Source organism: Colletes latitarsis, chromosome 6, assembly GCF_051014445.1.
Source record: "Colletes latitarsis isolate SP2378_abdomen chromosome 6, iyColLati1, whole genome shotgun sequence".
NCBI classification, from domain to species: domain Eukaryota; kingdom Metazoa; phylum Arthropoda; class Insecta; order Hymenoptera; family Colletidae; genus Colletes; species Colletes latitarsis.
In genome coordinates, this window is record NC_135139.1 from 21,950,847 (window position 1) to 21,964,501 (window position 13,655).

Consider the following 13,655-nt stretch of genomic DNA (forward strand, 5'->3'; position numbering starts at 1 on the left):
AATTTTCGATACTAGCCCCGCGGTCCGGTCGAAAGAAATTTAGCGAACGTTGCGTTTACGATCGAAGAAATATGTATTCTATTCGTGACAGACGCGTAGACGGGAACGGTTACTTCCGCTACTAGGAACGCTTCTAGCAACGCTACTAGTCAAGCGAGCGTTTGTTATGAATATTCGTTTCGACGGCGGAAACGTCTCGCGTACTCGAGCAAAAAACTATTTAAAATTTCAAATGTTATTATTTCTAAGCAAACAACTGTATTTACGTACAATGCTGAAATGTGCTTGAAGTTTCTAGAACGATGATAAATAACTATGATGTTATCGTTACATTATTTTCCGAGGTTCGTTGCTCAAACATCACCAAAACAGTTGCTATTGTGTCTACTAATATCTTCGCGAAGTCTTTTTTTCTTATCTATATGAAAGGTGTGTAATCGTCTGTTAGAACAAATGAATAAATTTTCCCTCGAAATATACCGACGAATTTAGAAAAATCGAGATCGTGAATAAATCGAATGACGTTCTGTTCCTTATCTCGCGCATCGAAAGGTGACTTATCGATTAAACAGCGTTGCGACATGATAATAATGCGTGTTTGTCGAGCTCCCTCGTTTCGGCAATACGAGCAAATTGACTAGAATGTTGGAAAGGGACGGGAAGCGAATCTGTCGTGAGGTCGAGCCACTCGCGCGCGATACACGTGAACCTCGAATGATCGCAGAATTTTGTTACACTCGAGACCACCGACAGAGACGCGGAGAGGGACGAAGAGCATCGTTATAACGGCCATCGACGTCGCGACCGAAAAAAACATGTTTGGATCGACCGCTTGTTTATACGATACGATGTGAAAGCAAACAGTTTTGTGGCCGTGTTGGTCGCGATACGTAGCCCGATCTTTGTCTCAGGATACATTTATCTCCGCGACAGTAGGAAAGGAAAAAACATTTGGCTATCGGTCGCGAAATTCGACCGATTGTTTAATGACTCGGGACGCTTTTGAAATGCACCGTAATTCAAACTCCCGCGTTGCAATAGCAGCGCCCGTATTTATCGATGGGCGGCTATATCTGTTTTCGAGATTGTTCTCCGACGATAAGAATACATCATAATTTCTGTCGGCTATATAGAGTGCAACAGCGAGCGTTGAAACGACGCTGTTGACAGTTGGCGTTAATTTTTTTTTTCGTAACTTTACGCAATAAACGGCAACACCGTTCTTTTGAGCGAATTGTAAACAGCCTTGACGCAGTGCCCCGTGGAACTAGTTTTTACATCGATCGTTAGATTTTCATACCCCCCTCTAACCGAAACCTTTTGTGTAAAAAAAAAAAATCTCAAACATGCCTTTGCACATAGCCTTTTTTGCACGCAAATTGCACAACGAATGCGCTTTGTTTTTTACACGGCGAGGTCGACGATGATAGTAACGGTAATATACAAATATTAGAAACGTTATTGTCAGGTACTGCCAATTTTGATTTTTAGTAGCCCTTGCTAGACGCTGGCAACATAGTCGAAATATAATATTCGAGAACGACTGTTGCACTCCTCCCTGCCTTTTCCAAACGCGTATATTAGACACGCGTGTTAATAGACATCCAGCTTGAGCTAACAATTTTCCAAGTATATTTTAAAAATTGTACATATCTTGTAAAAGAGTAAAAAAAGAAAACACCCAATAACCAATATCGCCATTCGTGTTTCTCGTTGAGGATTCCTTAGATATCCGGTCCCGATTGCCTTTAATTGTCGGACAGAAGCTTGCGATTAACTACATTCTTGCTTTGAGACTCCTATCGGCTAAATACATACTAACCGGTGGTGCACGAGTTCCACAAAAAGAAGTTCATTCGCCCGAGACGCGCATCGACCCTCGACGAAAATCAACGCAGTTCGCGCGGGCCCTTTTATTAGTCCTCTGCCCCGAGAGCGGCGTGTTCCAATTTAGTCGCTCGGCGAGCGCGCGCGACATGTTTCTCAGCGTCTGCGAATGCAAAACATCTCATTCACGGGCAAAAGTGCTGACCGCCTGCGCCAATAGGCGTAGTCCCTAGCCGGCGAAAAGCCCCCGATGCGTTCGGGGTTGCGGGCGCAAGGGTGGGGGGTAAGGGGGGGGGAGATCTTGGAGGGAGACATATATCTACGATCATTGCTCTCCGTCTCTTTCGCGTTCTCGTTCTCGTCGTCTTCTTCCTGGGTTCGCGTTGCGCGCGAAGGGAAAGGAGGAAAGAGAGGAAATTGTCGCGTACCATCGGCAGAGGGCAGCACTCGCCAGGCTGCACGAAAAACACAACTCCGCGAGTCGAGAGAGACAGAGATAGAGGCGGAGAAAGAGAGAGAGAAAGAAAGATATGATAGTGGATAGAACGGAGCGCGTTACGGAGGCGCGCGTCCACGAGAGAAGGAGACGAGACGAGCAAGGCTAAAATTAGAATGTCCGTTGGAATGCTGCTGGGTTGTGTACGTGTTACAGGGTGATTCAACGATCGCGGGAGGAGGAAAGAAACGCATTTAGCGTCGCGGGTGGGAGCAAGATAGAGACACGAGAGTTTAACGGACGCCCCCCTCCCTCCGAGAATTCGTTGTCGTTTCTTTTTTTTCCCCCCCTTTTTTTTTTTTTTTACCAGATCAAGAGACCCGTTGTCGCGAGCCTCGAATTGGCTTCCGGGAAATTTCCACGCGTTGCCGCGCCGGGGCGTTGCTCGTCGCGTTTTGAACGACGGGACGCGCTTCCGTTCTCTCGCACGAACGAAAACGGTTCGCCGCGTCCTCGAGACTTAATCGAGAGAGCGCGAAAGTGTCGCAGGGTCATCGCGGGTCCGAATGTGTCGCGACGAGAAGGTTGCCCCCTTCGCGAATTGTCTCTCCGGCCTCTGTGCCGTCGTCGGGACAGCAGACGGTTTATTTTAAACATGCGCGCGTTCTCTGACACTCGGATCGGCGAGGCGTTTCAGATCGCCGCCGTGGTTTGGTTATTTCTAGAGATTATTATTCCTGGGCGAAAGGGTCCGACTACGAGTTCGACCGGGATTCGATAAATTTTAAATTCCGACAGAGAGAATTCGTTCCCCGCCATTTTGTATAAACGTCGCCCAGCAGCGAATACTCTAGGATTCCTTTGTTCCTAGCCCGTACGTTTTACAAGCAAGTCCAGGTCAGAAACCCTTCGTCCCGGCGGTAGGCTCCCCTTGTCGGTTTTTCCATTTAAAGAAGCCCGGCACCCTCGCATCTCCGAAACACCTCTACCCAGAAAGCTTTCTCGTTCGACCCGTTTTCCCTTCGAACGGCGGGCGGCCGTTTCGCTTGACCCATTTTTCTTCGGAAACAATGCCACAGCGATTCGAATCGTAGTGGTAATTTCGAGCGTCTCGCCCTGTATGTATCTAGGATCTAAGCAAATTGCGAGGTCGTCTGGCGGGACGTTAGTCGGTATATCGATTATCCGTGTTCCCCCTGGCCGACCGAGAGACTTCTCCGTTGATATCTAGCGATCGCCGGTGTGGGCTCTGTCCTGCGGTATCCGTCGGTGGTTATCCCTTGACGACGAGAGGGAGAGATAGAGCCACGGAGGCGGGACTCAGGGGACCAAGGAATAGATAAGCAAATAAATAAACTAGCGGGGCAAAGCGAAAGCCAGCGAAGCAAGAGGGAGTAGGGCCGCTGCTGGGTGGCTCTCGGGCAAATGCTCGACGAGGTCGACGGCCTGACACGGATGGTTGATACCGTGGGGCCCGTCTCGTAACCGGCCTGGGAAGAAGAACGAGGAAAGGTGGACGAAGAACACGAAAGAAAGGGACTCGCCAACTTGCGTTTTCATCGTTCCAAATACACCGAGTCCCTTCTTCGTCCTCTTTCTCCGGTGTCTGGTGGATCTCTCCACCCAGTCGCTCCCGATTTCCTTGATCGATTCGTCGGAAATACCGTTCACCGGTCATCGTGACGTTCGATGGTTCACCAAACCTCTTCAACCCCTGTTTTTTCTCTCGTTCGTTTTCGTTAAATATTGCATACTAAGGTTGCAAAGTGTTCGCAGTCGTTGTTCTCGATATTCGGAGACCAACGCCCCTCAAATAAATTAGGCGCCTCCTTGGTATTCGGCCAATTCTTCCCGAGGCTTAGGGGAACGCCTTTAAGCTTACGAACTATATAATCCTTTTCAAGAATTCCGGTCGGTCTCTAGCGGTCTATCTGGCTTTGTTTGTTTTCGAGACACTCCCGTCTTCCGGTCCCCGGTCTATCGATTTTGGATGTTGGTAATGTCCCTGACCAGCCACAGTTCTTAAAAAGGATCGTAGGTCAGGTCTTTTGGCGTCTGGGAATTTGTATTGGGATCCGGCAACCCGAAAGTTTCTTGACGGTATAAGGTTGCTCAGGTGCACCGGGTGCAGCCCCGATAATTACGAGGGTTGGACGGTGGCGGTGGGTACCGAGCGTCGTAGTCCCCCCTAAGACTCTCCTTCCGCAGTCTGCGCCGTCGTTTCCCCTCCGTTCGCGGAAAGTGATCGATGATCTACGCCGCGGAACGTCCGTGCGGCACGAAATTGGGCCGAGTTGCGTATTTATTGCCGCGGTGGCGACGTTATTCACCGTACTTGCGGCTCTTTGTCGTAGTCGGTCCGCTTTACGCCGCCCCCTCGACTGCCACCCCCTACTCTTTCCGTTTTCGGGAATGGTATCTCTTTAAGATGTCGTCGGTATTTACGTCCCGTTAACAGGAAATTCCCGCGACGCGCGTCTCGTCCTTGACGAAGTGCCTCGTCGTCAAAGGCGTCGTCGCTTCGAGACGTTCAAAAGACCGTTCTCTCTCGACGCGAGAGCCGTATTTCGAGGATCATCCGGATTCGATGGACGAGAGAGCTCGGTCCCTTTCTTCTGCGTGGGCCGCCACCGCCGGTGTACAACGCGGGAGATCCGTCTTTCGACGGAAGCGCACAATGGCGACGGGAGGAAGCGGCAGGCTTTTTAAAGGGTCGCGATCGTCTTTCAGGGCCGGAAACGAAGCGATCGCCGTTTAATACTCGAACCCCTTTTTTCGCTCGCACCCTTTGGGTTTCATTGAATTTCACCGGGTATCTGGATTCGTTGACCCCGTGATGCAGGTCGAGAGACGCGCCAGGGGTTGCTTCGACGCATAAATATACAAGACCGATCCAACGCGCGACGAGTGGATGTAATTTTCGAGCACAAAGCAACCTTCCAATGCCTAGGTCAGTTCCACGGTTACCGGGGCCCAAATTCTAGAAACTGTTTCCTTTGTGTCTCCGGATTTTTGTCCCTTTCGTAGAGCACGGACGGTTTAAACGCGTTCTTCGGCCGCTGTTGGGCGAAAGTTCGGTTATGGTTAACGCCCCGGAACCGGTGAATTTTTCCTGGAAACGGCAAAGGATCCGTTTGACCCCATTGTGTGTACTCTAGCGGCGAGCGTAATCTCTCCACCAGTCCGAAATGTCGATTGCTTCATCCCGGGTTCGAGGTTGCCTTATTTATTGCGTCGACCGTCGCGTCGGGCACTTTTATATCCGTCCCGTTGCTCCCGTCTAGAGTCTCTGGTTCCATTCGCGGCAAAACGATTCTTCGATCCAGACATCGTTCTATCGCAATACCCCGTTGTTGGGTCCGCGTGCAGCCTTGAGATCTTCCGACGCGCGTGGGATACGAAACGACCGCCGCTTTCGTTTCGCACGGAATCGGTCTCTCGTACCCAGCGACTTCGTCATCCTGACCTGCGCGACGAACCAGCCACGTGTAGGCCCCCGTGACGTCACTTCCGGCGCTTGATTTCCGGACCGATCGTCGGCGGATGAGAGGAGTTAAGCGCCCGGACGCGCGAGTTCGTGCCTCCGCACGTTGTCCCACGAGAGATCGACTCCGGTTTTGCCCGAGGAACTGTTTCGAACGCCCGGCTCTGTCGAGGTCGATCGTGTTTCTTGGAAATTAACCCCCCGACGACCGAGACCGCGAAAAGTTTCCGACCGATAACTTATCGCGGAAACTAAGGCGGCGGATCTCAAAGGCTACGACTCCTTTTCTGCGGCGATACACGAAACGATTAAACAATAATTCTTCCGTTAAATTAACCCTTTGTCCCCTCTGAAGGGACATGCAGCAAAGAATTTCCCTTCTAAGGGAACGCAACGGTATTATTGTTTTAAAAAAATGATATATTTACTATCTGCTTCGTAGGAAAGTGCGAGTTAGTAGTAGTCTCCTAGTGCAGGGGGTTAATTTTAAATAAAATACCGTACCAATCTATATTACGATATCGTTGTTCGCGAGAGCGCAAGGAACGCTGACAAACGGTGGTCGTTAAAGGATTAATCGTGTGTAATCGTTTCGTAACGTTCCTCTTGCAGAAATTCGAAAATGATTATCCCCCCCCATGCGTCTTGCCAAGATCGAATCGGATCTCGGAACGCGGAAACGGCGTCTTTCCGCGGGGAAAGACTTATCGTCTTCCCTTTTGAATTCTCGCGCAGTATCCATTTCTCATCTCCAGCTACGATGCAGTTTAGAAATGGTCGATTAATTTGTCGTTCGATGCGGCATAAATGTTCCCCGTTCGCCATCGACGATCCGCTCGAGCTAGTTCTTCGCGTTTGGACATCTTCCCAATGTCTCGTTTGGCGACCGGGACGATCCCCAATGGTTCCGCCTTTTCTTTTACTACCTGTCCAAAGTTAAAATCGAATCCGACTTTCCGTTGTCATGGATATTACGTACGATAACGCGTCCTATGCGCGAGGTGAATGTAAACGGTAGTAAAGGGAAAATGTAGGGTTCCCGGGCGTCTTATTAAACAGGATCGACACGTAGGACCGTTTAGTAATGAAGTCGTGGACGTTTTTGTTGCAGTGTGTGGCGAACCAGGCGCTTACCGTTTCGCCACAGCCGGCAGTAACGGTGGAGGGGCCGGTGTCCAAAATGTCTCCACCAACGAACGACGTGACCAATGGTGTGGTTGCGCCAGCCAATACCTTGGCGCCCCGGGTTTCGTCTACAACGAACCCGGCCCTTACCACCATCAACCCGCCAACGCACAAACGGACTCCCAAGGACTTCATCTTTGGCAAGGTGATCGGCGAGGGAAGCTTCTCCACCGTACGTGTATCATCTCATTAACTCGATTAAATCGTTAAGATACCCCTAATTAACACGGGGGCGAAGAAGGTCGAAAGAGTTTCTTCCCTCTAATCCTCGAGTGATTCTCAAACTTTTTTCCCCCCCTATCTTCTCGTTACGAAACTTTTCTACCTTTTTCTTACCCCCAATTCGACGGGGTATCGATCTAACCAGTTTCGTTGCGTTGATAATTGCGAGCAACCAATCCTTTTGAAACTTCAATTCGAAAAGAGAACAGTCGACAGTTAAAAAAATACAGCTTGAAATCTTGAAACCTTAGAAAGAAACAAAGACCCGCCTAGACCTAACCAGGTTTTCGACGGTCTAGGTTTACCTCGCGAAGGATATCCACACCAGCAAGGAGTACGCGATCAAGGTGTGTGACAAACGTCACATCATCAAGGAGAAGAAGACCGAGTACGTGAAGCGGGAGAAGGAGGTGCTGAACATGCTCGCGGGCGCGAAACACTCGTTCGTGCGCCTGTTCTGCACGTTCCAGGACGTGGAAAGACTCTATTTCGTTCTATCCTACGCGAAGAACGGTGAGCTCCTGCCCTACATCAACAAGGTGGGCTCGTTCGACATCGAGTGCACCAAATTCTACTCGGCGGAGATCCTGCGCGGTCTCGAGTACCTCCACGGCCTCGGGATCATCCACCGGGATCTCAAGCCGGAGAACATACTGCTGGACGAGAAAATGCACGTGCTCATCACCGACTTCGGTAGCGTGAAGATCCTCAAGGACCCGGAGACGGTGTTGACGCACACGACCACCGACGATCCTCAGCAGCAGCAACAACAACAGCAACAGTATCGAAGGGAACGCAGGGGATCGTTCGTTGGTACCGCCCAATACGTGTCGCCGGAACTCTTGACCGACAAGACAGCGAGCAGAGCCTCCGATCTCTGGGCCCTTGGCTGCATAGTCTACCAGATGGTCGCCGGTCTGCCCCCGTTCCGTTCCAGGAGCGAGTACATCATTTTCCAAAAGATCCTGAAACTCGAGTACGCGATACCCGACGGTTTCTGCGAGCTGGCGAGATCCTTGGTCAGCCAGCTGCTGGTGCTCGAGCCGTCGGAGAGGTTGGGCGCCCAGGACGAGCACGGCGCCGGATACCCCAGCATCAGAGCGCATCCATTCTTCGAGGGCGTCGACTTCGAGACGCTGCACGAGCAGACACCGCCGCCGATCTACCCCTACCTGCCCGGCACGTCGGAGCACGAGGAGCTCAGGTCCCAGTACAGGGTTCCCGATCATCTCGAACCCGGCCTCGACGACAAACAGCTCACCAGGCTTCTGGGACTGGGCCTCGGCAAGGACGACGACGACGACGACGACGACGACGACCAGCACACGATTACCGAGTGTGAGAAACCAGCGCCGACCAGCACGCCGGTCGAGAAACTGTCGAGGAGGACCGCGGACCCCGACGGTAACATCGCCGACCTGACGCCCGAGGAGATCAGGAATCGGTTGGAGAAGCAACGCGGCTCCAACCAGTGGCACGTCTTCGTCGAAGGCAACCTGATACTCAAACAGGGTTTCGTCAACAAGAGGAAAGGACTCTTTGCTAGACGAAGAATGCTCCTCCTCACCACCGGACCGCATCTCTACTACGTCGATCCTGTCAACATGGTGCTTAAGGGCGAGATCCCCTGGAGCCCGGAACTCAGGGTCGAGCCGAAGAGCTTCAAGATCTTCTTCGTCCACACGGTGAGCATCTCCTCTTCTTAACGATAAATCACGAGCGTTCTAACGACCAAATAATTCGCGAGTCAGCCACCGCGCTTAGAATATTTTCGAACAATGCGGTTTCGAAAGAGCCGAGAGAACCGAGGCGAAGCGATGTTTACCGTCGAACGATTAAAAATAAAGTTACACACGCGGATAGTGGCGCGCGAGCCTTGGCCCAGTTCGATTGTGTTCCTGTTTACGTTGACAATATTCCAGCAATAATATTTACGAGAACTCGTTGTTTGGTTACAGCCGACCAGAACCTACTATCTTGAAGATCCCGAGGGATTCGCATTAGAGTGGTGCAGAGCGATCGAGAACATGCGAGTCCACTATTACGGCCTGCAGGAGTCCACCGCTTAAACAAAAGACTGAAAAACACACACGCAATGATCGTTTAGTGAAACGGGAGCAGGACGAAAGGAAAGGTTCTCAATCCATAGACTGTAAAACGTTGTCCGCGAGGCGCGATAAATCACACATACATACACACACACACACACCGCGAATCTATGCGCTCGTTGGTGGCCAGAGGAGGCGATTCTATAAGATCGTTCGTTAGGGTGTATTAGGACTCGTCGTTAGGAATGATACGTTCTAGGATAAGTTCAGCGTTCGTTCTATAGCGCGTTATATGTACAACTTAGGACAAATTTTCTAGGTAAAGAAATTTTTAAGCGCGCCTCTCCGAGGTACTGCAAGTACGGGGTAAAAAAAAAAAAGTTTTTCACCGGTTACGTTCAGCTTTGTGTATTTATTATCGACCTCGGGGGAACCTCGAGGAGAGGCTGCGCGTCGTTACTGATACGCGAACACGCGAGAAACGGCGAAAACTTTTAGCCAAGGTTTTCAGCCGTGTATCCGCGTGCTAGCGCGCGCGCGCTGACTGACGTAACGATCGTGTGATCGAGGTCGCTTGGCCTAACTATTATCGCAACAATGTCTCGTCGACTGGGTGGACGGGAGCAGAGTTTGTTTGTCCGCGAATATTCCGTGCACGACTCGTGGGGGGCGTAATCAAAATTCAAAGATTGATCGTTGATTCGAAAATTGAAACTTGGGGAAGGGTTGAACGCGTGTATTTTTGGGGGGTTGTACAGCGATCGACGAGGATCTCGACGCGAGCCTAACCAAGCGTCCGTCGATCATTCGCATTTACAGCAGCGCGCATTGAGAGTTCGTTCGAAATATAGCCAAAATTTAAACATACTAGCGAATTTGCAGACGGAACCTTTTTAGATAGACGCGGGGCGTCGACGGCGGCCGTTCGCGATACAATATTTATATTTGCCGTCGGTCCCGCGATAAATCTAGACGCGAATTTGTATAGTCGAAGTCAACCAAAAAAAAAAAAATCAAGAAAAATGAAAAAAAATGCAGTGGAGGACAACGTGTCGCTTTGCAGCTTTAAAACCGTTTAACGTCGCCTGTGAAAGGGGTCCCCGGAACCGTAGCGCGTGTTGTTCCGTTCGGGATCCCTTGCTCTCTTCATGTTCTTACAGTATTCTTATCTCGTTGTTCGTTACCCATTTCCTCGGTACTTTTGTAAATATTAGCGCGATTTTTCTCGAAGAGCAGGCTTCGTAAAGCGTCTACGAATTGTATAAATAGTGTTCTATAGATAGATAAATAGTTAGATAGGTAATTAGGTAGATAGATATAGAGAATAGATCTTCGTAAGTACAAAAATCGTTGTCCGGCCACGGCGTTTTTTCCGCGTTCGTTTCCTTCTTAGTTCGAATTTTTCCTCTTTATCGCCCTCTATCCTGTTCTGGCCCTCGCGGACTCGAATCGAACGCATAAACCGTGTATAGCCGGGAATTTGTGTGACGCTAAGCTTAGATCTTAATTCGAAAGGAGAGTTAAAAAAAAAAAAAAGTTTTACACCCCTTTCGCAGGGAAAGTAAGAGAAAACGTTCGTTGTACAAAAATGAAGCGGTGGAGTTATGGGAGGAAAAGAAACGTTCTCTTCCCGGCGGAAAGACTTGACACACTTGAACGTGACCCTATGAATTATAAGTAGGTAGTTGATAGAGAATCGTTTAAAATGATTGCTTTAAGGTGAAGTAGTATCCCGCTTAGATGCAAAACTACACACAGGACACGCATACACACATCTATATGTACACGAACGACACATGGCACAGTCGTCATCGCGTTCAAACTATTATCGTTATCATTCTTACTATTAATCTTAATTTTCCTAGTATTTAGTAACGCCGCTATAGTTAATATCGTTCGCGTTATAATTGTTATCGACTAATTCGCCGTATTACCGACCTAAGTATTTTTCTCCCCCTCGTAAACTTCTCAAAGCGTTGTTTAAGCGATTTCCGTTTCGTTCTTTTGTTATTTACTTTCTCTCTCTCTCTCTCTTTTTTCGAACTTTTTTTTTTTTAATTTATTACGTATCGTGTTCTCGTCCCGCAATTATTTATTTTTTACCGGTTTACGTAGCATCGATTTACGGATCTACGGCACGCGTTCACGTAGTCGTTTATAAACATACACAGACTTATTAGTACCACTACCGCTACCACCACTGCGATTATTATTTACTAGTACTACTACTATTATCGCTATTACTATACAATTACTATATTACTACCGTAGCGCGGATCGTCGCGTGCGCGTACACACACGCGCGCGCCCGCACGTATACGCGTTCAGCAAACTATATTTACTATTATTGTCCTTAGACGTAATGCTCTAGGCACTTTGTAAATAATACTGCCGCGTTCTTCGTCCGACACGCACCGAGGCGTTATCCGGCGTTTGGACGAGGGCGCGTGCGATCCAGTCGTGGCCGAAAACTGTACGATAATACCTGTATATTTCCTATACATAAATATTATTCTATATATATAGATATATATATATTATGTAAAAAGTATATATATACTCATATATGCATATACAGATATACAAAGTATTTATGAATTGTGTATAGTAGTTAGGGAAAATCGTGTATAAAGGTGAACGGAAAGTTCGTAGGTTTAGGTCGAGACGCGCGCGTAGGTTTAAATATTTCGTTGACGTTACCCACGGCACACGACTCGATCGCGCACGCTTCTCACCGTGACGCCATTGTACTATATATACAGATATATTTATATATATATATATGTATGATAAGATATCCAAACCACCATCCTCCTCCTCGCGACGCTTAGGAGAATTAAAACAGGGTATTCGGAGGTGGAATCCGCAGGAGGACAGATCGTATGGATCGTCGTGACCGCGATGGCCGCGCTAGTATGCTCGAAATAATGGTGGTCCGTTCGCGGGCCGGCATTGTCCTTGCGCCCAGTGGCTTCCCAAAATGACCGCTTCTTGGCGTGCTGCGTACGGTGCTTGCGGGCGAAACCGGGGCTCGCGGCCACGACGAGACACCATCCGTCCTGTACCTCCGCGTCTCCTTCCTCCAGCAAACTATAGTGAGAAATCGATCGCGAGGAGGTATTCCGGACAGTTGTTGCCCACCTCTTGACCTCCCTCGACCTCTCCTCCCCCGCACTTTCCGTTTCTTACCACGGTCGCGCGGGATAACGTCTCGGTGGCGTGCGTGTTTTTAGGTAAAAAGGAAAAAAAAAAAACGGAAACAAGCGACGCGATCTTTTCAACGAGACGAAGCCCTCTCGCGCGTCGACGGCGTTTGTTACATTTCCCGAGGCGTCGGTCGGTTTGTTTGTCTGAGGACGCGACGCCTCGATCCGTTCACGGCGACGCCCGATTAAAAAGTTCCTCGTTCCCGTCGACGCGCACCCCGCGTTGGCTCACGTCGGTTCCCCGTGAAAAGATCGCGTCCCCGACGACGCTGTTTCATCGATCCTCGAGAGACGCGTTCGATCGACGCGCGCGTCGTTTTCCACCGTTGGTAAACTTTGCAGGTTCTACGTTTTATGCAGGCGTTGTAAACTTTCAGGTCGAAAACGCGCGCGTTTTTCTCTTCCCCCCCTCCGAGCGCCGACTTCCTCTTCCGACCAGGGGAAAGGTGTAGTCGCTTTTATTATATTTAAAATTGTTTTTTCCCTCGTTATATGGAGACTGGTCTACCCCGAGATTCCTGACCCCCAACCAAGAGAGGGTCGGCGCTCCCGTCTTCTTTTGTATCATAGTTCAAACTTAACTCTAGCCGAGGAAACTTAAAATCTCTAGCCGTATCTGTTGAGAGAGACGATACACGGTCAACGCGAATAGCTAAATGTAATTTATATCGCTCGCGAGAGAGTAGAAGGAATACTTAAAACAAGCGGGACACGTATTGTATAACACGAAATGATATGAAAAATTGTTCGAACGCATACGCGACTACGTAAGCAATAACCAGCCATGGCTTTTGCGATCATTCGAATGGCTACCGTTTTTGGCGTAAGAAGGACGGTTCAACTATTAATTGCAGTATTACTAAATGTATACAGACTAAAGTACACTTAACACCGACACCACCTACACAACGGGTCACTTGTACACACTAAATACTTCACATCGGATAAGAAGACTCTGTAAATAGTTAGTATGTAATTGATATTATATAGGCGACAAGACCTATTAACATCAAATTTATTTATAGTAAATTTTTCGAAATACCGTATGTCTCTGTCTCGTTGATTTACGCGATATCCTTCCTCCTTCCCTACGGATAATGTGGATTACAAATCGAATTCATTGAGTTCATTAGCCTTCTAAAATTTACTTTCGTTCACAGAAAGTGTCTTAAGCATCTTGAGCATCATAAACTATTAAACAAATTCTTATACGATATTCTAACTAACGGGTATAAGTAATAACGTTT

The 13,655-nt window shown here is 48.9% G+C and overlaps 1 protein-coding gene across 2 annotated transcripts in view; it reads left to right on the top strand.

Moving 5' to 3' along the window:
- The window catches only part of Pdk1 (Phosphoinositide-dependent kinase 1), a 484,825-nt gene extending 471,371 nt beyond the window's left edge, over window positions 1-13,454 (top strand). For both annotated transcript variants that reach the window (XM_076767331.1, XM_076767332.1), the window contains 3 exons: window positions 6,859-7,104; window positions 7,454-8,839; window positions 9,113-13,454. In XM_076767331.1, coding sequence (XP_076623446.1) covers window positions 6,859-7,104; window positions 7,454-8,839; window positions 9,113-9,223 — 1,743 coding nt within the window. In that variant the 3' untranslated portion in view covers window positions 9,224-13,454. The remainder of the gene's footprint in view (window positions 1-6,858; window positions 7,105-7,453; window positions 8,840-9,112) is intronic.
- Window positions 13,455-13,655: the final 201 nt, after the last annotated feature.